This window comes from Erythrolamprus reginae, chromosome Z (genome assembly GCF_031021105.1).
Source record: "Erythrolamprus reginae isolate rEryReg1 chromosome Z, rEryReg1.hap1, whole genome shotgun sequence".
Taxonomy (NCBI): domain Eukaryota; kingdom Metazoa; phylum Chordata; class Lepidosauria; order Squamata; family Dipsadidae; genus Erythrolamprus; species Erythrolamprus reginae.
In genome coordinates this window covers 58,816,255-58,841,193 of record NC_091963.1, presented here as the reverse complement: position 1 = coordinate 58,841,193, position 24,939 = coordinate 58,816,255, and the positions used below count along the sequence as shown (strand labels likewise).

At 40.8% G+C, this 24,939-nt stretch overlaps 1 protein-coding gene across 1 annotated transcript in view; it reads left to right on the top strand.

Moving 5' to 3' along the window:
* The window catches only part of ADCY1 (adenylate cyclase 1), a 424,936-nt gene that overhangs the window by 228,786 nt on the left and 171,211 nt on the right, over nt 1–24,939 (top strand). The window contains exon 9 of the mRNA XM_070767120.1: nt 8,790–8,984. Within this exon, the coding sequence (XP_070623221.1) occupies nt 8,790–8,984 (195 nt within the window). The remainder of the gene's footprint in view (nt 1–8,789; nt 8,985–24,939) is intronic.

Sequence of the window (24,939 nt, the reverse complement as noted above, 5' to 3'; positions counted from 1 at the left end):
AGGCACAGATTCAAATGCAAGCAGAGAGAGAAAGAGGCAGAGAGAAAGAGAAAGGACAGACTTAAGTACAGAACATTTACAAGAAAAAGTAAAATATGTACGGTGAAAAAAGTAATATATAAGAATATAATAGCTTTTATATAACTTTTCACACCCAATTCAATGTATAAACCAATACAGTGGAACCCCGACATAAGAGCTGCTCTACTTAAGAGCAACTCGAGATAAGAGCTGGGAGGGGAGAGATATTTTTGTTCTACTTACAAGCCCAAATTCGAGATACAAGCGCCAAGGAACTGTCTCCTGAAGCCGAACGCTAACTTCCGCGTTCGGCTTCAGGAGACAGCTGCGAAGTGGCGCACGTGTTTTAAAAGGTTGCAGCCGGCCTGGGGGGCTCGGGGGGGGTGCTTGCAGCTTTCTTTCTTGCTCTTTTTCTTTCTCTCTTTTACCTTCCATTCCTCTATTTCTTCTTTTCTTTCTCCTTCCCACCTTCTTCCCTCCCTCCCTTCACTCATTCCTCTCTTACTCTCCCCTTTCATAAGTTTCCTTGCTTCCTTCCTCTGTTCCTGTCCCTTCCCCCTTTCTTTCTTTTTTTCTTTCTTGCTTTCTTTCTTGCTCTTTTTCTTTCTCTCTTTTACCTTCCCTTCCTCTATTTCTTCTTTTCTTTCTCCTTCCCACCTTCTTCCCTCCCTCCCTCTCTTCACTCATTCCTCTCTTACTCTCCCCTTTCATAAGTTTCCTTGCTTCCTTCCTCTGTTCCTGTCCCTTCCCTCTTTCCTTCCTTCCTTCCCACCCTCCGTCCATTCATTCACCCATTCCTCTCTTGATCGCTTAAAGCCGGTCCCTGGTGCAAAAAGGGTTGGGGACCTCTGTCCTACAGGATTGGGTGGCAGAGAAGTTGAACATATGTAAATTTAAAAGTTTAAGAAAGTTTACAAGTTAAGTGAAAGAAACTTCATTATTCATTTATATGTACATGTACATTTCTTCATTAAAAACATGTCTTTCTGCATAATTTAGACTAACTTTGTGAGTTTTTTGAGGGCTGGAACCAATTAAAATTATTTACATTAATTCCTGTGGGGAAAAGTCGTTCGAGATAAGAGCTGCTCGACTTAAGAGCCCAGGTCCGGAACGAATTAAACTCGTATCTCGAGGTACCACTAGTTCATAGGTACAGAGATAATATATATTTTCAATTTTTAAATTCAGAATAACAATAATTTTTAATCATAACAAAATATTATTTTAAATACATCAAATTCAAAAATCCAAATTATCCATGTATAGGTCAACACCACATTTACAGTTTTAAATCTTATTTCCTTTCCCAAAACTATTAATTTATAAATGAAAAGCCAACATTCAATAAATATGGAATATACATAAATAATGGGAATCTAGATATTTTCTACTATTACTAATGTTCTGCAGTTGATAACTAACCTTTTAAAACATTTTCAATTAGTCACATACACCAGTTTTGTATAGTAGTCAGCATATCAGGCTATAAATTGGTTGACTGTGAATTCTGCTTAAGACCACTCTCCCTCAGCCCTAGAAAGCAGGCAATAACAAATAACTTCAAAAAAAAAATCCTGCAAAAAAGTTTCAAGCAGTGACCAGGTCAAAAACTGATTTGAACACAACCAGTAATGGGCTATTGCCCCCATGGAATAGTAAATATATGCACTATTTATTGAATACTTAATAATTTTTTTATTGTCCTTCCTTCTCTAGTACCTTAGTATGGTCCTTAATTATTTTAAAAATAGGATATAATTAAATAGTATGTTTTACCCATAAACACTTTAATCATTTTAATCATTATCTAGAACTGAACCTTTATAGCAATGAAAGAACTAATCTGTTTTCATACTGAACCTTGTGGGTTCAGTACAAAACCTTAAAATGTTACTGTATTTCTCAACAAATAATGCTGTCCATCATTTATCCTTTTTCTGGCTATTCAAATAATGTGACTTAATTGACTGAAAAAGAGTCCAAGCACCTATTTGAAAACTTATCCTGGTCAGTAAACAATTCCTATCCAGTCACATGACCTTTAAGCCACCCCACGGTCACATGATTGTCAAGCCATTCCCTCTTGGTCACATGGCTGGCAAGCAACTCCTACCTAGTCACATGACCATCAAGCCACACCCACAAAATAAGCCACACCCACAGTGTGTCAGTAAAAATTTTGGCAGCCCATCACAGAATATACCATGTATGCACACACACACACACACACACATTATAAATATTTTTAACATGGCAACTGTGGCATTTATCAGTTTTAGAGAGACTCAAATTATAAAGTGAGATCACCAATTCCTATGAGATTAAAAGTCTGTAATCATTACTGAGGTATTAATATCTACTATATACTATATACTATCTATATTATTTATTAATGTATATATTACAAACAAAAACCTCTGTAATTAGTACTGATGTATTAATAGCTATGATTAATAAATCAATTTCATATATGTTTTAAATAATTTTTACTATATAGCAACAATAATATAGCCCTTGAGGTAGTGCAGTGGTTAGGAATAACTTTGCTTCCAGCCTTCTGAGGTCAGTAAAATTAGGACCCAAATTATTGGAGAAAATATGCTGACATTTATAAACCATCCAGAGAGTGCTATAAAGCACTATGGAGCAGTATATAAGTCTAAGTGTTATTGCTGTTGCTAAATAACATTTTGGATTATTGGTTGTTTTGCATGTGTACAGAAAAGATACAAATAAATCCTTCTGTCACCAGAAATGAAAATAGAATAAAATTAAATTAGCCATCATTAAAACATAAGTCTTTGCAATGTTCAAATATTAATTATTTGACTTAGACACAATTTAATATTTTTGGCTTCAACACAATTGAACCATTTACTACATGAAAATTTATGACATAACAGAAATAGATTCTCCATGCCTTGAACATTGCCAACAAATTAGTTGTTCAACATTGATAAATACCTTATCTCAAATAATTATGGATTGTATTATAGAAAATTATAATTACCGTACATTGAGATATGCCCATCTTTAAATTTTTAGTGTTATATAATGTTTCATATCATCCCCATGGTTTATTGCATCAAATAATTTTAAATATACTGTGATGTTATCTAAAATATTTATTCAAATTTATTTAGTCCAACAACTAGAAAATAAAATGTATAGGTAATTATTTCACTATAATTATTTCGACTATTTCAATTATTTCAATTTTCATGAGAATAAATATCAGATTTAAAAGTCTGTCCAAAATACTTTTTAGCATCATTTAATGTGGAAAAAATACTTTTCAATTAAAGAGAAACTATGCACTTTAATTAAGACATCAAAAGGATATATGTGATTATAAAACCAAGGATGAAAGCCTCCTTGAATATATATGATTTAATATAAGAAGAAAAAAGAACAACATTGTCAGAGGTATATGCTACAGGCTACCTAACCAAGCAGAAGAAATAGACAAAATTTTTGCTAAATAGCTAATTAATGCATGCTGGAAACAAAGAAAATAGTAATAGGGACTTTTAACTGTCCTGATATCAACTGGGAGACAAACTGAATCATGTGGGAGATCAAACAAATTTCCAAGAAGCCAAGCTGACAACTTTCATACTCAAAGGGTAGAAAAGGAAACTAGAGGGTCAGCCAGGGGTGGGCCTGACCCTGAACGGGGGGGAACACAGTTCTGGCGGCAGCAATGTAGTGCGTAATCAAGCTCTGGTAGTGCCGCTGGGCCTGCACACATATGCATATGCAACCAGTGCTTCCCTGGACCTCTGCCTGGCCTGCCCTGCCAAGAGTGCTGCCTTCCCCTGCTGCAAGCCCTTTCTTCCCCTGCCGCGAGCCTCTTGCTTCTTGTGCCAGCTCCCACCACCACCTGCATTTGCACCACCTCCCACCACCACCCACACTGCCACCGTTTGCCTCCATTTGCCCCTCTCTCACCACTCACGCTGCTTCCCCCACACTGCGCGCGCTGCCTCCCCCAAACCACTGGTGCTGCCATCGTTCACCTCCATTTGTCCCCTCACTCGCCTCTCGTGCCACTTTCCCCCCACTGCCCACGCTCATGCCACTTCCCCCAAACCTCCCATGCTCATGCTGCCTCCTCCAAAATGTCCGCCCTGCCACCATTCACCTCTGTTTGTCCCCTCGCTTGCTGCTTGCGTTGCTAGCGCCACCTCCCCCATTGCCCACACTGCCGCAGTTTGCCTTGAGAGTGAGAGGCGAGCGGGGCAAACAGTGTCAACGGTGGCGGCCACTTACCTTATTTTTTCCTGTTTCTGGGGTTTTTTCACAAGCGTCCTCACGCGAGATTCGGCTTCTGTGCATACTCAGAAGCTGAACTCCATGTGGAGATGCATGCGCAGGGCACACGCACGCTCTCCTGGCCGATTCTGATAGGGACAGGAATGGTGGCCCACCCCTGGGGTCAACTATATTAAATTTATACTTACTAACAATAGTGAAATGATAGAGGAGTTGATGTTGCAGGAACTTTAGAGGGAAGTGACCGTGTCATATTGGAATTCAACACATGCAATAGAACAAAATCAAACTAGTGTCTTAAGAGTCTAAGAGTCTGATTTCAACAAATTTGGAAAAGATTCCATGAGGTGAAAACAATTCAAATGTCTTAGGAAATTCCATTTGGAAGTTTTTTGGGCATCAAAAATAGATCAAGCAGCTGTTTTTTCTTCAACAATTAATCTACTATTGGACATTGTGAATCATATAAAGCATCAAGAGCTTTAACAGTCCATCCAGAAAAGAATAAACAATTGCTTCAATCTGAACTTCAAATGTTAATATAGTCAATTTTGCTCCTTCTCTCAAAAAATAAATTCAATTATTTCTTGAAATTGCAGGAGAGGTATTTTAATTTGTGGAAATATCGACAACTGTTTGCACTTAAATTTAGATAAACATGGACTATTCAAAGGGACTTATCCTAAGCATCCAAAAATATTTAGACTATATGTAGTGAAGGGCTACCAAAATTTTTACTACCACACCATGGGCGTGGGTTATGCCAGACGCCCTGCATTTTCTTTCAACATCTTTTAGTGCAAATTGGGTGCTCTGGGGTGGAGATCCATTTTCGCTACCCCACTGCGTTCCCCTCTGTCCAGGCAGTAGCCCACCCCTGACTATATGTCACTATCATATATGATAGTGCAATTACATTTTAGAAAAGAAAAATACTTACTATTCATATCCTCATAAAATATACTCAAAAATAGACAAATGTTGAGTTTTCACTTCATCCTTATCCAAACTTATAAATGTGGAAGCTGTACCTTTCATCTACACAAACTATAATCGAACAGTTTTAAGATTAACAAAATAAACAGTTGTTAAGAAAATTTAACAATTTACTACAAGAAGATATTCAAGTTAAATGTCATCTGAAAAGCTTCTACAAACAAATTAATTCCTTCTAAAATTTTATTAAAGAATAGGTTTCAGCCAAACTATTTATTTCCTGACTTCTTTTCTTTAGCATCAGCTAGAAGAAAGCCATGCAAAATTAATCAACACATTGAAAAAAATAAACTGAAGCAATTAGAACTGAAGCAATTAAAAGTAGCGTTAGTTATATATAGAACAAAAGAGAAACTATTTATAAAAATTGAATGTAGTGGAAATAATTGACACAAGTAGTATAATTTTTCTAAACTAAAAATGTTCAAAACTAAAAATTCTTAAATACATACAGATTGGGTTTTCCTCAATAAACTTACCAATGGCACTCAGATCAGAACACTTTTTATGCACTTATATGTAGAAGAGAAGATTTGTATAGGGAGCTAAATATCTTTGTTGTTAAAGATGCCTTATTAAAAACTCAAACAATTCTGCCTAATAATGATAATTGTAGATCCCCCCACTTTTCTAAATTTATTTTGGTTTCCTGTGCAATTTTCTCATAAATTTAATTACTGTGCAGTAATTAAAATGATATTCTCCCAAAAAATCTGTATCTTTTTCAAATTGCTCCCATTAACATAGATCAAAAATTCTTTAGGGAAATCAATGAAACTTCTTAAGATTCATTTGGCAAAACAAAAAACCTAGAATTAAATTTTCATACCTCCAAGTAAAAATAGAGGTAGCCTTGGACTTCCGGACTTAAAATTATACTATAACATTGCTAGTTCAGTATGGATAAAACTGACACTGGAGGGCCATGACCTACAGATGGGTTGACATGCCCATCTCTGGAAAGATGAAATTAAAACACAAACCACTTCTAATAAGCATCTGATTAGAAAGTCTTTATTAAATTAAATTTTAATTTAAAAGGAAGTATTACACAAAAATCCCCAGATGGTTATCCACCATGGAAGCTATTATCTATCCAAACTTGTTAGACTCTACAAAAACATTAAAATATACAGACATCTTACATCCAAATGGGGATTTAAAAACAAGACAGGAACTTGAATCACAAAATTATAAGATAGATTGGTGGACCTATACACAAATAAAATCCAAATATAATAAAGATAGACAAACCCCAGGCATTGAAATTTCTACTAACACCCTAGATAAAATTTTGATACGACAAGAGGACAGGAGGACAGCAAAGATCTACCCGACACTACAAGACACTTGCTGGAAATGTAAAAAACAAAAAGGCTCCTTTTTTCATATGTGATGGTCCTGTCCTAAAATTCAAAATGCATGGAAAACAACTCACAGATGGCTTACAGAAATTATAAAAGAGGAGACAGAATACACCCCAGAAAGTATGCTTTTAGGAATATGGAAAAGACATTACTCCAAGCAACCACTTTCTCTTATGACACATATAATCACTGCAGTTAGAATTTCACTGGCACAAATGTGGAAAAATGAACAGACCCCACCTGAAAGTTTAATTATTGATAAAATATACAGATGCGCAGAGATGCATGAAATGACGAACTCAATTAAGGGAACAACAAATAAAGAAACCGAAGAAACATGGCACGAATGGATTCAAAATAAAAAATAAAAAGTAACAATATAGAATATTGGTATATAGAAACATAGAAACATAGAAGTCTGACGGCAGAAAAAGACCTCATGGTCCATCTAGTCTGCCCTTATACTATTTTCTGTATTTTATCTTAGGATGGATATATGTTTATCCCAGGCATGTTTAAATTTTGTTACTGTGGATTTATCTACCACGTCTGCTGGAAGTTTGTTCCAAGGATCTACTACTCTTTCAGTAAAATAATATTTTCTCATGTTGCTTTTGATCTTTCCCCCAACTAACTTCAGATTGTGTCCCCTTGTTCTTGTGTTTACTTTCCTATTAAAAACACTTCCCTCCTGAACCTTATTTAACCCTTTAATATATTTAAATGTTTCGATCATGTCCCCCCTTTTCCTTCTGTCCTCCAGACTATACAGATTGAGTTCATTAAGTCTTTCCTGATACGTTTTATGCTTAAGACCTTCCAGAGAAATAAAAATAAACATTTTGCAATAGTAATAGAGATAAGCGAAATAAACACTTATGATTGATAAATACTTTGTTAGAGAAACTAAAAGAACTCATTCTCATTGATTGTCCTTTTTTTTCTCTAAATATTATGCTTTATTCACTATATATATATATTTGAATGTACATAATTTAACAGAATATATAGAGAAATGAACGGTATATGTAAAATGTAATAGATACGGATTAAGATTTGTACAAAAAATTATATGAGAAATATTCTTTTTAAAATCAATAAATAAATTTATATTTAAAAAATTCAAATGAGAAACTTTAGCATTCAACTGAATGCTGAATAGTGGAAACTGATCTGTGTTTCTGTCTCTAATCTCTAGCCAAATTGCATTGGATAGAGCTGCCATGAGTTTTTCCATAAATAGCACTGAATTTTCATAATTCAGTGCTATTTGTGCATTAAATACATATTTTAGAATCAGAAATTAGCTCTGTGTAGCAAACCTTGCACAAAACCATTTTATCTTAAGCATCCTCCACTTCTTAATATATTTTTTATTAAAAGTTTATTTTATTTTTTCCATAATATTTACTTATTATTTATAAAGTAATGTTTCCAGGTCCTGCACAACTAGCCAAAATAGGTTATAAATAGTGACATCTGCAAAGAGAAAGAAATATGTTAAGTTGCTTGTTCACTGCAGGCTTATCTCTTGAAGACATTTTCACCTCACTAGTTAATGAAGGGATAGAAATGAATGATAATTCCTTTTTCTACTGTCTATTTTGGTGCCATTTATACATGTTCAAAATTAGGCTTAATCTATTTTTATAACAAAGGAACCAGTGTATCTTTGAACATGATTGAGGTTGTTATTTATATGAAGAAGTTACAACTATTATAAGAGCTTCATGATTCTTGATGATGCTGTGAAGTACAATTTCCATATAAAAATTCTGCATTACTATTTTTGTAATAGTTTGAAAAAATATATTAAGAACATATGTCCTATGGACATTTAAAAAATAAATGTTATAAAAAAATAAAGTCATGATGGAAAAAAATCAAAATAGGTAATAAAGCTAGGTAATAAATTATATTTTTTCACACGTCACAAATTTATGGCACCTGATATTAATCAATCTGAGGGTGGACATTAAATATTAGTTGCTTCTGCTATATTTTTTGTAAATTTACAGATTTTTCACATTTTTTCACAAAGCAAAGCAATCTAGAATAGTCTTGTTTAATCTTTCAACTATATAATTAGTCCTATCACTCACCTTGTATTTTTAATTTTTGCTACAGAGAAGGGCATTAAGGACAGCCTCTGAAAAACTCAGGAATCGTTCCTCATTTTCTACAAATGTTGTATATAACACTCCTGGGACCCGAGTTAACCGGTATATCAGCCGATTAATAGAGGCTCGGCAAACTGAATCAGAAATGGCAGAACTAAACTTTTTTACTCTAAAATATAAGCAGATAGAACGTGAACAAAAGGTAGGTGAGATTTTTCTTAAATACTGATTGCATCATTTTGTGTATTTACAGTTTATATTAGTTTATAATATAAAATACAAAATCAAATAGCAGGAAAAATAGGGGAGGCAAAGAGAAGTGTAGTAAAGAAGGGAAAAAAGATATTGACTTCCAACTCTCTCTGATACACTAGAATAAAATATAAAATCAAACCTCAACTTTTTATTTTTACGTAGTAGTATAAACTATCCATTTCTATAATCAAAAAACCTATCTAATCAGTAAAACCTCTATCAATTGAAATATGTAGACCAATGGCAGAAGCAAATGAGAGCAAAAAGGGGGAGAGATACACAGAAATGAGAAAGATGAAAAAGAGAGAGAGAAGTAGAGAGAAAGAAAGAATAGGGAAAGAGATAGGGAGGGAAAGAGAGGAAGAAAGGAAGGAGGAAGGCAGGGAAGGAAGGAAAGAAGGAAGGGAGACATTTCACACAAAAAACACCAGGGGCCACAAACTCACCCCCTCGTAGCTGGAAAGGTTACTATTACACTGCACACCAAGACAACTAGACACAAGAACATTTTTTCCCGAACACAATTCCCTCAACACTGTCAAACTTTTTACTAAGTCTGCACTTCTATTTCTACTAGTTTTTTCTCATCATTCCTATCACCCATTTCCTCCCACTTAGGACTCTATGACTGTAACTTGTTGCTTGTATCCTAAGATTTTTATTAATATTGATTGTTTCTTCATTGCATATTTGACCCTATGACAATAATTAAGAGTTGTACCACATGATTCTTGACAAATGTATCTTTTTCTTTTATGTATACCGAGAGCATATGCATCAAAACAAATTCCTTCTGTGTCCAATCACACTTGGACAATATAGAATTCTATTCTATTCTATTCTATATAATACTTCACCATTTAGTTCAGAACTACTTTTTCCTTGTTTTCCTCTAAAATCTAGGAGCATCTTATACACCGAAAAATATGGTACACCAGATTTTTAATCAAGATGCTCCCCTCCAATGTTCCCTCTAAGGTGCGCACCCTTGCAGGCGTGCATGCAAAAACAACCCTCTGCACAGCCTTTTCTAAGGCTGCCCAGCTGAGCTGGGCATCAGAGTTGGGGGCGGGGAGTGACAAGGTTTCTCTTTGTCTCCCCATTCCACTGCCAGCCCACCATGCGCCCCTGGGGAGTGGAGGTGGGAAGCTGCAATTGGGAGGCGCGGCTGCGGCTCCCTTTCCTTCAATCACCGCCTGAATTGCTGAATGGGCTCATTGCCATTCATGGAGCAGAAGCGCAGAGGTTATTGCCGCTGGCCCCTTGCTTCCACTCAGGGAGCCACCGTGGTCGCTGTGCAGTTGGCAATTGCTCACTCTGTTACTTCCCATTGCTAAAGAGGAACTTTGGCCCCGCCCATTCTGGAAAAGATGGCAGTGCCCATCAGGCACTTCCGCCCTTTCCCTGAGTGATAGTCTCTCCTTCGGCTGCTGAGTCCGGGCAGCGAGGATGTCGGCAAGTAGTAGTGGGGGGATGGGTGCTGCTGCTGCTGCTGCTACCGATAGGAAGGAGCCAGCCAGAGAGTGGGTGCAGCCAGGCAGCCTTCTTTCTCCTGCTGGGGTGTCCGCGCCCAGCTGCACTCACTCTCCGCGATGACCAGGGCAGCTCTGCCCTGGTCGTCGTGGAGAGTGAGTGCAGCTGGACCCTGGTAGGAGAGAGAGGAAGGAAGGAAGAGAGAATGGGGGAAAGAAAGAGAGGGAGAGAGAAAGGGAGGAAGAGAGAGAGAGAAAGTGAGAGGGAGGGAGGGAAGGATGGAGAGAGAGAGAAAGAAGAGAGGGGGGAAGAAAGAGAGGGAGAAAGAAAGAGGGAGGGCGGAAGATAGAGAAAGAGAAAGCAAGAGAGAGAGAGCATTTTTTGAGAGAGAAAAAGAGAAAGAGAAAAATGAGAAAATGATGGAGGGAAAGAATGAGGGAGAGAAAAAAGAAACAAATGAGAGAGAAGGGGAGAGAAGGAAAAAAGGCAGAGGGAAGAGAAAAGTGGAGAGGAAGGAGGGAAGGAAGGAAGGAGAAATGGAGGGAAAGGGAAGGAAGTAAAGAAGGAAGGAAGAAGAAATGGAGGGAACAAGGAAGGAAGGAATAATGAAATTAATGGAGGGACGGAGGAAGGAAGGACTTTTTTTGGGGGGGGTGTACACTTTTTTAAATTTTTCTCTCAACATGCATTCAAACAATACGTGTACCATCTAATTTTCCATGAATAAAATGCGGTATTTTGTTAGCAACTAATATCAATCATCAAAAATGTTGCAAAAGGTTTTTTTTCCTAATGTTGTCATCCAGGTACATACTTTTCTTTCAATTAAATTATCTCCTTAATGTTTCTTCAAAAAGTACAACACCAATTATATTTCTTTGGACACTTGACAACGTAGTTATGATGGTGGCAATGTCCCAGGGTTATGTGAACATCTTTTGGGATCTTCTGACAAGCAACTGCAGGGATTCACTTAATAACCTTCTTACTCAGGAGATGGAAACGTGGGCCTCCATTGGGGTCAGAACAGAAGTCGAGGATTATCTGTCTGACCAGTGCACTCCTTTAGAAGCAGATCAGCAGATCTGGAGTCCATTTTGAAGCTCCACAGAAAACATCTAGGGGAGAAGGCAGGTTGTCGTCGACTTACAATGGTTCATTTACTGATCGTTCAAAGTCACGACAGCCCTGAAAAAAGTGACTTATGCACCCTTTTCGCACTTAGGACCTTTGCAAAAGCCTGATGATTGCAGGATCAAAACTTTGCTGCCATTTCATATATATGACCATTGCTGTGTGTCCTGGGGTCAAATGCCCCCTTTTGTTTCTAATCGATCCACACCCAGGCATGAAAATGTGCCACTCAGACATTATACTTTTCTGCCCACACCGAAAAAAAATTAGAGGGAACATTGCCCCCCTCCCCCCGTTGGCCCTCTGCCCCATCAATGGTGTCCCTCTTTAGCAATGTTAAAATCTGGTCACCTTATATATCACAGTCCTGAGGAGACATATTCTTATCCAGCATTGTTTTCTGTTTATTTAAAACCTGCTATAGCCTCAAATACATTTATTTTCCTCATCAAATACTCTATATTGTTTTTTGACTCTTGCAGGAGTATAATCAAATCATCAGCAAATATCCTCAGTTTATAAACTTCTTTCTTGACAGTTATAATGTTATTTTTACATCTTGCCTAATATCTCTGTTCAAAATTTTCAGCATCAAAATAAATGACAAAAAAGATGGGGGCATCCTTGTCTTGTATCCTTTTGAATTTCACTTGAATATGTTAAATAATCATTGCTAACAATTTTTGCTAGCTCTGACATATACTATATTTTTTGGTGTATAAGATGCACCTTTTTCCTCCCTAAAAGAAGCTGATCATTTGGATGTAGCTTTTTTTTCAGCCCTAACTAGCTGCTAACGATCTTCCCAGCTCTTACCTTGCAGGCTTTTTCATTGTTTCTCTCTGTGAAGAAAGTTTTCCAAGCCCTAAGTCTTTGCAGTTTTTTTTTTCATTACTCTAACTTGCTCTGAGTAAGTTTCTTTCCAGCCCTAACCAGGTGCTAACAATGTTCCCAGCTTTTCTAACTATGTTCCCAGCAAGATCTTTCATCGTTACACTCTGCCAAGAATGTATCCAAACCCTGTCTTTGTAGTGTTTTTTCATTGCTTTACTTGCCGCAGATATTTTTTTCCAGCCCTAACCAGATGCTATGAATGTACCCAAGTTCTTTCATTGTTACCCTCTGTGAATAATGTTCTCAAAGCCCTAATCCTTGCAGGTTTTTTCCCCATTGGTTTAACTTGCTCCAAATGTTTCTTCCCAGCCCTAACCAGGTGCTAACGATATTCCCAGCTCTTACCCACTTGCAAGCTCTTTCATTGTTACTCTCAGAAATGAAGAATATTTTCCAAGCCCAAAGTCTCTGCAAGTTTTTTTCCATTGCTCTACTTGCTCAGACTGTTTCTTTCCAGGTGCTAATGATGTTCCCAGCTTTTACTGGCTTGCAAGTTTTTCATTGTTACTCTCAGAATAATTTTTAAAACCCTTAGCCAAGGGATAAAATAATGTGCTGAAGCTGATTAGACTAAGGACACTAGCCAGCAGATTCTTTTCCCTATTTTCCTCCCCAAAAAACTAAGGTGTGTCTTATGCATCTTATACGGTAAATAGCTCTGACCCCTTGAATAAAGTTCTCTCCAAAGTCCATTTTTTTCCAGCACTTTAAACATAAAAGGAGAATTTATATTGTCAAAGACCTTCTCTGCATCTAAGAATTTTAAAGGTGGCTGTTTCTCATTATGATATTGCAAATATTCAATAATATTCAAAACACTTCTCACATTATCCCTTAATTGTCTTTTTGGCAGAAAGCCAGATTGGTCTTCATGAATATACCTGTAAAATCTTCTTTAGTCTTTCTGCCAAAACTGCAGCAAGAGTCCTTGTTTAAATAATAAAATGGGTCCGTAATTGTTTGTCTTCATAATATATTAACATTCCTTCACTAGCAACACAATATTGGCTTCTTTCCATGTTTAAAATATCTTTCCTTCCTGTATATACCTCAAACATGGTTGCATCTTTTTATAAATGCAAGATTTAGTCTTCCAAACCTGAGATCCTTGAGATATTTTGCCCACTATTCTTCAGCTGAAAGGGGAAAAAAATGAAGGAAGCATTTTAAAAAGGATTGGCTTCATTTGTCACAGAATTATTTTTTATCACTGTGGTTTTATTTATTTTATTGTATTTATATGCTGCTCATTCCAAAGCAGACTCAAAGTGGCTAACAAGAGGGATAAATACAATAGTATAAAAATACAATCAAAATACAATCAAAATTAATAATATAATATCCTAAAAAAAACTATACACACACAGTAGTCAATCTAATTCCAGGCCTGCCAGAAAAGCCAGGTCTTAATGGCTTTCCAGAAGACCAGTAGGGAGGAGATAGTGTGAATCTTTGGAGGCAGTTGATTCTATAGGGTCGGAGCTTCCACAGAGAAGGCTCTTCCTCAAGATCCTGCCAATCGACATTGGCAGATGGGACCTGGAGAAGGCCGGCTTTGTGGGTCCTTACTGGCTGCAATGAGGTATGAGGTTAGAAGCAGTCCTGTAAGTAGTCTAGCCCTGAGCCATTTAGGGCTTTAGAGGTGATAACTGTTCTGATTTCAGGCTCATGCAGATAATAATTGAAATAAATGATTGCTCAATGCATCTCATAGTAAGACACAACTTCTTTATTTCTCTTTGTTCTCTTCTGAATTACACCAACATTGCACGCAGTGTTTTTCTTCCCCATCTCTATCCTTAGCAATTACATAAATTAGCTTGGTAGTAACATAAAGGCATTCCACAAGTCATTCTAAAATGTATGGGCTAATGAGGCTAGCCAGAAGTCATAAAAGCAGGCAAATAAATCACACAATGATTAGCTTACGCTCTGGAGCTTGTCGTGGACGCCCCCATCTTGGAATGACAAGATTGATGAAATCAGCTTCTCTTCCATTTCACATCTGGATGTAAGGTAATTAATTAATTAATTCCTCACTCTAATATCTCCACCCCCTTTCTTCTAAGCATTTGTGAAAGCGTCTAAAACGAGCATCTCTCCATCTCTTATCTTCCCCATTTGATTCATCTGAACTCATGAATATCATTAGGTCTGTGATTTTTATTTACTGTGCCCTCTGTGGCTAAATCTGGAAAATTTTTGATTTCTAAATCTCCCTCTTCCTCTGAGTCTGAAAATTCTTCAAGCTGCAAGGGAGTATACACAACAATAACCAACATCTTGAATTGGGTTCAGAGACCGACTGGCAACCAATGCAGCTCGCGTAAAGATAGAGTAATATGGGCATACTTAGATATACCTGTTATTGCAGGCGCTGCTGAATTTTGCACCAGCTGAAGTTTCCAAACACTCTTCAAGGGTAGCCCCATGTAGAGCACATTGCAATAGTCAAGACAAGAGGTAATGAGGGAATAAGTGACTATGTAAAGTACCTCCTGGACAAGATAGGACCGCAACTGATGGACAAGTTGAACCTTTGCGAAAGCCCCCCAGCCACAGCTGAGAGGTGTTGCTCTAGCCTCAGCTGTGGATCTAAGAGGACACCCAAGTTGTAAGTCCTATCCGAGGGGGAAATTGTTTAGCCCCCCAAAACAAAAGATGGAAAGATTAAATCGTCTTTAGAAGGAAGGACCCACAACTACTCAATCTTGTGCGGGTTGAGTTTTAACTTGTTAACGCCCATCCAGACCCTCATGGCTTCAAGACACTGGCACATCGCTTCCACTGTTTCACTGAACTGACATGGGGTGGAGATATACAGCTGAGTATCATCAGCATATTGCTGGTAACTCACCCCATGTCATCAGATGATCTCACCCAGATCATTAGGTGGGCCTATGGCTTGACCTCTGTCCCACTAACACTGACTGCAATAGGCCAGAGAGGTAGGAGGAGAACTACCATAAAACAGTGTCTCCCACTCCCAACCTCTCCAGCCATCGTGGAGGGATACCATGGTTGATGGTATCCCAAAGCGGTTTCCGGGTCCGAAGCCAGATTGAAATGGGTCTAGATAATCCACTTCTTTCAGGGCCCACAGGAGTTGGAATGCCACCTCTTTCTCAACAACCTTCCCTATAAAGGGAAGGTTGGAGACAGGACGATAACTGTTCAGTGAGGCTGGATCCAGGGAAGGCTTCTTGAGGCGGGGACTCACAACCACTTCCTTCAAAGGAAGAGTTGGTAATCACTTCCCTCAAAGAAGAGTTGACAATCACCTGGAGCCAGCCTCGCGTCACCTCCCTACTGGCCGAAACCAGCCAGGAAGGACATTGGTCCAACAAACAAGTGGAGATACTCATCGCTCCTATGGTCTTGTCCACTGCATCGAGGGTCACAGGGTCAAACTCCTCCCACACAATGGGACTAAGAGTTGCCCCAGTCACCTCGCTTGACATTGCCCAATTGGAGTCCAAGTCTAGCCAAATCTGAGCGATTTTGTCAGACAGAAACTGAACAAATTCCTTGGCTTTACCCTGCAAGGGATCTTCCGCTCTCTCCACATTAAGAAGTGAGCGGGTCACCCTAAACAGGGTGGCCGAGTGAGAATCTGTGGATGCAATAAGAGCAGAAAAATACACGTTTTGCTGTCCTTATCGCCATTAAATAAGTTTTAATATAGGCTCTTGGCAATGTTTGGTCGGACTCGGATTTACTGGTCCTCCAGCTTCTATCTAGATGTCTCTTCTGGCATTTCACCTCCCAAAGTTCCTTGGTAAACCAGAGAACTCTTCAGGATCCCATGGAGAGGTTGCACAGGCGCAATCCGATCTAGAGCCCCTAATGCCATCCTATTTCAGGCAGACACTAGGGACTCCGCCAGATTGTGGACAAGGGAACCAGGTATCTCCCCAAGCTCCTTCTGGAAACTGAGCAGATCCATTCGGCACCTGGGGTGGAACCACTTAATTGGCTCCACCTCTCTGCAGTGGAGGATTGGCATCACTCAGGAAATGAACTGACCATGACAAGGGAGAAGTGTCTATACCCCTTAGAATCAGAACATGTATCCACTGCCCCAAGAGAAAAGCCAAGTCGAGTGTGTGTCCCCCCTCATGGGTCAGACCATCAACTACTTGTGTCAGGTCCATGGTTGTCATGGAAGCTATAAACTCCTGCACTGCCCCCAAGGACTCACCAAGTGACGGTAGGTTAAAGTCCCCCAAGACCATCAGTCTGGGGAACTTCACTGCCAACTCAGCTACCGTCTCAAGCAGTATAGGCAGGGCTGTTGCAACACAGCTGGGAGGCAGCTATGTTAGCAACAAGCCCACCTGACCTCCTAGGTCCAACTTCAGGAGGAGAGACTCACAGCCAACTATCTCGGTTGCAGGGATCCTATGAGGGTTAAGGGTCTTCTGGACTATAATAGCCACTCCTCCACCCCTTCCCTGGCGTCATGGCTGGTGCAGCACCGGAAACCCAGCTAGGCACATTTCTGAGAGGGGAACATGTTATGTTTGCAAGTTGTTAGAATAAATGTGATTGCTGATTGGAGCAGGCGCAACCAATAAGAAGCCCACAAGCACAACCAATGGGAAGCCGAGGTGCAACCAATAAGGAACCTCCGGGCGCAACCAATAGGAAGCCCCGGCGCGAAGTCTTGAAACATTGTCACCAATCCCAGCGCTGGTAACAAAGTATATAAGGTGTGGTTTTGGCCGCTTGTTTTTAAGTCACTACCTGCCTGCGAGCTGGTCACTTTAAATGTTCCTGATTATTAAATAAAGAGCTGTTACCCTCTTCATCGGCCTCCAGCCTCTGATTTAACAGAACATTCCCCTTGTGGCCCAACCAGGTCTCAATTATACACACCAGGTCAGCCTCTTCCTCCGGGAGCATCTATTTTATTTATTTATTTATTAGATTTGTATGCCGCCCCTCTCCGTATACTCAGGGCGGCACACAGCAATAATAAACAATATATAACAAATCTAGTAATTTAAACACGAAAAGCCCCATTATTAAAAGCAAACATACACACAAGCATACCATACATAACTATATAGGCCTGGGGGAGATGTTTCAATTCCCCCATGCCTGACGCCAAAGGTGGGTTTTAAGGAGTTTACAAAAGGCGAGGAGGGTGGGGGCAGTTCTAATCTCTGGGGGGAGCTGGTTCCAGGGGGAAGGGGCCGCCACAGAGAAGGCTCTTCCCCTGGATCCCGCGAAATGGCATTGTTTAGTTGATGGGACCCAGAGAAGGCCAACTCTGTGGGACCTAATCAGTCGCTGGGATTCATGCGGCAGAAGGCGGTCCCGGAGATATTCTGGCCCGATGCCATGAAGGGCTTTATAGGTCATAACCAACACTTTGAATTGTGACCGGAAACTGATCGGCAACCAATGCAGATTGCGGAGTGTTGGTGTAACATGGGCATACCTAGGGAAGCCCATGACTGCTCTCGCAGCTGCATTCTGCACGATCTGAAGTTTCCGAACACTTTTCAAAGGTAGCCCCATGTAGAGAGCGTTACAGTAGTTGAACCTCGAGGTGATGAGGGTATGAGTGACTGTGAGCAGTGAGTCCCGGTCCAAATAGGGCCGCAACTGGTACACCAGGAGAACCTGGGCAAACGCCCCACTCGCCACAGCTGAAAGATGGTTCTCTAATGTGAGCTGTGGATAGAGGAGGACGCCCATGTTGCGGACCCTCTCCGAGGGGGTCAATAATCCCCCCCCTAGGGTGATGGACGGACAGATGGAATTGTCCTTGGGAAGCAAAACCCACAGCCACTCCGTCTTATCAGGGTTGAGTTTGAGTCTGTTGACACCCATCCAGGCCCCAACAGCCTCCAGACACTGGCACATCACTTCCACTGCTTCGTTGATTGGACATGGGGTGGAGATGTAAAGCTGGGTATCATCAGCATAATGATGATACCTCACCCCATGCCCTTGGATGATCTCACCCAGCGGTTTCATGTAGATATTGAATAGCAGGGGGGAGAGGACCGATCCCTGAGGCACCCCACAAGGGAGAGACCTCGGGGTCGACCTCTGGCCCCCCACTAACACCGACTGTGACCGACCGGAGAGGTAGGAGGAGAACCACTGAAGAACAGTGCCTCCCACTCCCAGCCCCTCCAGTCGGCGCAGAAGCATACCATGGTCGATGGTATCGAAAGCCGCTGAGAGGTCAAGAAGCACCAGGACAGAGGATATACCCCTGTCCCGGGCCCGCCAGAGATCATCCATCAACGCGACCAAAGCAGTTTCCGTGCTGTAACCGGGCCTGAAACCCGACTGCTGGAGATCTAGATAATCGGCTTCTTCCAAGGACCGCTGGAGCGCCACCACCTTCTCAACAACCTTCCCCATAAAGGGAAGGTTGGAGACTGGACGATAGTTATTAAGTACGACTGGGTCCAGGGAAGGCTTCTTGAGGAGTGGGCGCACAAGCGCCTCTTTATAGGGTGTTGGAAAGGACCCCCTCCCCAAGGAAGCGTTGACAATCTCCTGGGCCCAGCTCCGTGTCACCTCCCTGCTGGCCGAAACCAGCCAGGAGGGACATGGATCCAGTAAACAGGTGGCAGAACTCACAGCTCCAATGGCCTTGTCCACTTCATCAGGTGTCACCAGATCAAACTCTTCCCAGACAGGTGGACAAGTACGGGCCCCAGTCACCTCGACTGACTCGTTGTCAGTCGACTCTGTTTTACAATTAGAGTCGAGGTCCGCCCGGATCAGAGCGATTTTATCAGTGAAAAACGTGTTAAAATCTTCAGCACTACTCTGTAAGGGCTCCCCAACTCCCCCTTGGTTAAGAAGGGAGCAGGTCACCCTAAACAGAGCGGCCGGGCGGGATTCCGCTGATGCAATCAAGGCGGCATGATATGCGCATCTTGCTGCCTTGAGCGCCACTTTGTAAGTCTTAATTAAAGCTCTTACAAGTGTTTGATCGGATTCAGAGTTACTCAATAGCTCAGAGAGGAATACCATGTCGGGTGCGTGTCCTCCCTCGTGAGTTGGACCCTGTACTACTTGAATCAGGTCCATGGCTGTCATGGTGGCCATGAACTCCTGTGCCAGTCCAGAGGCTTCGCCGAGTGATGGCAGGTTGAAGTCCCCCAAGACAATAAGTCCGGGGAACTCCACCACCAACCCGGCTACCTCCTCGAGCAGCACAGGCAGGGCTTTTGACACGCAGCTGGGAGGCAGGTACATGAGAAACAAGCCCACCTGAACCCCTAAGTCCAACTTCATCAGGGGAGACTCGCAACCCGCAATCTCTGGAGCAATGAGTCCACGTAGGCAAAGGCTCTCCCTGGCTATAATAACCACTGCTCCCCCCCTTCCCTGGGGTCGAGGTTGATGCCATATCTGAAACCCGGCTGGGCAAATTTCAGAGAGAGGAACTCCTCCCTCTTGGCCCAGCCAGGTTTCAGTTACACATGCCAGGTCGGCCTCCTCATCCAGGATCAAATCCCGGATGAGGAGAGCTTTATTTACCACCGACTTGGCATTGAGCAGCAGCAACCTGAGCCCAGGGCCAGAATTACACTCATCACCAGTACCCAAGATTGAGCTCACGGAGCCAGAACAAGGGATCGTTATTAAGCAACGATCCCTCGTTCCCCTGGAATGGCTAACTCCGTGGCCCCCGCCATATCTGCCTCTCCCCAGCAACACTGGAATGTTCCTACCCTCTGTCACCCCAAAGATTGGTGCCCTCTCTCCTCCTGCCTCTCCAGCGTCAGGTGGATCAGAGGGGCTTTGTTGGTTACCAACCTGGTGTTTAGCCACAGCAGCCTGAGACTAAGGTCCTGACATTCCCTGTCACCAGCTATACAGGTAGAACTTGAGGGGGGGGGGGTAGAACAAGGAATTGCTGTAAGGTAGCGAGACCTGGTTCCCTGTGTGAGCAGCCTACCCCTCGGTTCCTGTCATATCTACCTCTCCCTGTTATGACTGTAATGCTCCAATCCTCGTGTTCCCCAGAATTCACCTCTCCAACCCCACCGGCCTCCCTCTCTTCCGGCAGGCCACATGCATTCACATCATGCCAGGGGTTACAGTCAGCCCTCCACCAGCTTCTGTAAATCCATTCAGCAGGGGGGAACTAACCCCCACCCCAGGCAGTCTCATCCTAACTAGGTCAGTCATCTCATACTCCCCTTCATCTCATCCATTCAATGTGGTAATGTTCCAAGTTAGGTAGGCGGGTAAATCTTGACTTGGTGTTACAGCAATGAATGAAAGGAATCCTTGTGTTTGTAATATTTAGATCCTCTTCCTTCTTTCTTTACATGTAACGGCAAAGCAAGTCAAAAGTACCTTTGTGATACCTGATAATTGTTGTTTTGCCTGACTGTAGAACCCTAATTTCTCCCTTAAATTATCATGAAATTGTAACCTTTCCATAATTTTAGACCGAAAATCTCCTATTTTGCAAAAAGAAATATTGAAGGAAACTTGGAGAAAAGCTTTGTTCATATTAGTACTTCACATTTCTTTATCTGGAGAAGACCAACTCACAGCAAATGTATACTCTTTTTTCTTTATTCAGTTTATATTTGACCGTTTTCCCTACAACTATTTAATCATTTTTATTAGCTACTGATAATAAGTTGTGATATTGTTTGTGGGTCTGGCTTTGAGTCAAAATTAATTATATATTTGTTTATTTTGTAAGAAACAATGTTTAACAAACAAATTGCAGTGATAAGCAGAAGCACAGCTTTTGATAAAGGAGGATTGGCTTCATCCTAGATAAACAGTTTCGCCAAGGGAAAAATAATATTTTCTTTGGGGAATGGATGTTAATATTTTCCATAATTTCATTAAGAAACCAGAGAACTTTCTTCTAAATGTAATAAAACCTCTTCATGCTGAACTTTTTTTCCTAGTCTCAAAAATGAATTTGTCTTCTCCAGAGCTATTTCATTTGGATCATTTCTTCCTTAGAATTTGTACCTTTATTCAACTTTTTCAGTAGCTTTGAATATCTAACCTATTTAAAAATTTATAAATCCTAACTTTATGGAACTTTTCTGAAATCAGTGTGCATAACTGTAGTTAGAAAAGTCTGCTCCTAAAGGAAGGTTATTAATGACAGTTAATAAAATATTAATACTTTCAATATAATGAAACAATTAAAAAATGGAGTGAGCTTTGGGTGGAAATGAAGGCTACTATGCTATAGCGTTTTTGAAATCTGAGATAACTGCAGAGATGGCCCTCTATTTTTCCTTCCCAGTCTGAGATGTAGAAGGCTACCGCTTGCTTTTGCTGTTTTCTGAATATCATACGATATCGATGGCGAACTTTTTTTGGTTTGCGTGCCACAAAGGGGATGTGGGGGGTCATGTGCATGCGTGCCCACACCCATACTTCCATGCAAGACCTCCACACATGTTTGCAGGACAACCCCTCTGCTCCTAAAACACGATGGTATGCCCATTTTTCACTCTCCCTAGGCTTCAGAGCCTTTTTAGAAGCCTGGGGAGGGCAAAAAAAGTCTTCCTCCAGAGGCCTTCCAAAAGCCAGAAATGGCCCATTTGCACTGAAAGTTCCAGGGATTTTTGCTCCCCCAGGCTTCAAAGCCTTTCTAGTAGCCAGGGGAAGGTGAAAATGGCGTCCCCCGCCCCCAAGTCCAAAAATGGCTGGTTTGCCAACTTCTTCAAGTTGCCAAATGGGCCATTTCAGGTCTCCGGAGGGTCTCCGGGAGGGGTGTGAAAAGCCATTTTTCTCCCTCCCCAGGCTCCTAAAGCCTTGGGGCATCAAAAAAATTGAAGTTTCAATTCAACTGGAATTTGGCAAGCAAAACATTTCTAATCTCCGGAGTGGGGGTGTATGGGGAAGACCATTTTCACCCTCTCCAGGCTTGTAGAAAAGCTTTGGAGCTTCAGGGAAGCAAAAAATGGACCTTCCCTGCCTCTCTAGAGGCTGAAAACTGGTTGTTTCCCAACTGCTAATGATGCCAGAAGGCTTGAAAATCACTTGGCCAGCACGCACATGCGCGCCATATCTGAGCTTGTGTGTCGACCAATATGGCTTCACATGCCACTTGTGGCACATGTGCCACAGGTTCAGGCATATAACACCTCTCAAAGGACCCAACAACAAAGAATACCATGATGATTCATCCAAAGCCAACCTCCTCAACTCTTTCTTTGGCTCTGTCTTTATTAACAGCAATGGCTCATCCCCCAATTTCATCAATCGCACCTCAAACTCCCTCAACGACCTAACCCAAGTAGACTTCACTGAAGACCGAGTTGAAAAAGCATTACGTGACCTTAAACCTTCTCTATCAATCGGACCAGATGGTCTATGTGCTTACTTCCTAAAAAAGCTCTTTTCTGCCATAGCTGAACCACTAAGCATAATTTTCAAAAAATCCTTCAGAACCAGCACACTTCCTAAGCTATGGTCGAAAGCAATGGTCATCCCCATCTTCAAAAAAGGAGACCCCTCTCGTCGATAACTACAGACCAATTTCACTATGCTGCGTCCCATGCAAAGTCATGGAATCAATTATAAATAAATCAATTACTCTCCATCAAGAAACTAATAATTTGCTCTCTAACAAACAATTTGGTTTCTGAAAAAAACTATCCTGTAACCTGCAGCTCCTCCACTGCAAAAATATATGGACAACTCATCTAGATCAATGGAAATCTATAGATGCAATTTATATCGACTTCTGCAAAGCCTTTGATTCAGTGGTCCATGACAAACTACTCCTAAAACTCATATCCTATGGCATCTCAGGATCCCTCCATAGCTGGATTACAGCATTCCTGTCAAACAGACAACAAGTGGTCAAATTAGGAAGCACCCTATCCACCCCCATCCCAGTTATAAGCGGTGTTCCCCAAGGTAGTGTACTGGGACCAATGCTCCTCATTCTCTACATCAATGACCTTTGCGATTACATCACAAGCAACTGTGTCCTCTTCACTGATGATGTAAAACTCTTCAACACCACCGATAACACAACTACTCTCCAAAAAGACCTGAACTCTGTTTCTGAGTGGTCTAGCACATGGCAATTCCAAATCTCAACTAGCAAATGCTCTGTCCTACACATTGGGAAGAAGAATCTGAACTTCAAATACAAACTGAATAATCAAATTATCACAGATAATCCCCACTCGGTTAAAGACCTCGGTATACTAATAACAAAAGATTTAAGTGCCAAAGCCCACTGCAACAACATAGTCAAGAAGGCTTCAAGAGTTGTAAACCTAATCCTACGTAGCTTCTGCTCTGGCAATCTCACACTGCTTACCAGAGCTTACAAAACTTTTGCCAGACCCATCCTCGAATACAGCTCATCTGTTTGAAACCCATATTGCATCTCAGACATTAACACCCTTGAAAATGTCCAAAGATACTTCACCAGAAGAGCCCTTCACTCCTCCACTTGAAACAGAATACCCTACGAGACTAGACTTTCAATCCTGGGCCTAGAAAGCCTAGAACTAAGACGTCTTAAACATGATCTAAGTATTGCCCACAAGATCATATGCTGCAACGTCCTGCCTGTCGGCGACTACTTCAGCTTCAACTACAACAACACAAGAGCACACAACAGATTTAAACTTAATATTAACCGCTCCAAACTTGACTGTAAAAAATATGACTTCAGTAACCGAGTTGTCAAAGCATGGAACTCATTACCGGACTCCATAGTGTCATCTCCAAACCCCCAACACTTTACCCTTAGATTATCTACGGTTGACCTATCCAGATTCCTAAGAGGTCAGTAAGGGGCGAGTACAAGTGCACTAGAGTGCCTTCTGTCCTCTGTCCTACTGCTCTCCTATATCTCCTATTCCTTTCTTCTATTCCTATATCTCTTCTATTCTTTCATTGATATGTTCTATTACTATATCTTCTTTTCTATTATTTCATAGATATATTTTAATATGAGTATCTCCTCTATAACCTTCATCATGTATTTACTATGTGTGTATATATATAAGGAGCTATGATGTTCCTTCAATATACCAGGGTGATTCGATACAAAAATATGTAACCCTTCCCTGGTGCAGAGCTGAAGGGATTGGATACTGTAGCCTAGAGGATAATTCTCTGCCTTACAAGGCAAAGGTTGCAGGTTCAAGTCCCAGTGAGGGTCTGGCTAGCTGATGAGGCCAAAATAAGGCCGAAATAGATCTATCTTAGTCTCCCTTAATTTTCAAATTCAGCAAAAAACAAAACAAAACATGTGACACACACACACACACACACATATATATACCCACTAAAACTCTCATTGTGTATTGGACAAAAATAAATTAAAAACAAAACAAAACATACTTTCAAGTATAGCATACATTTATCTGGGATCCCCCCCCTTTTTTTTTCCTGATTCCAAGATAAGGAAT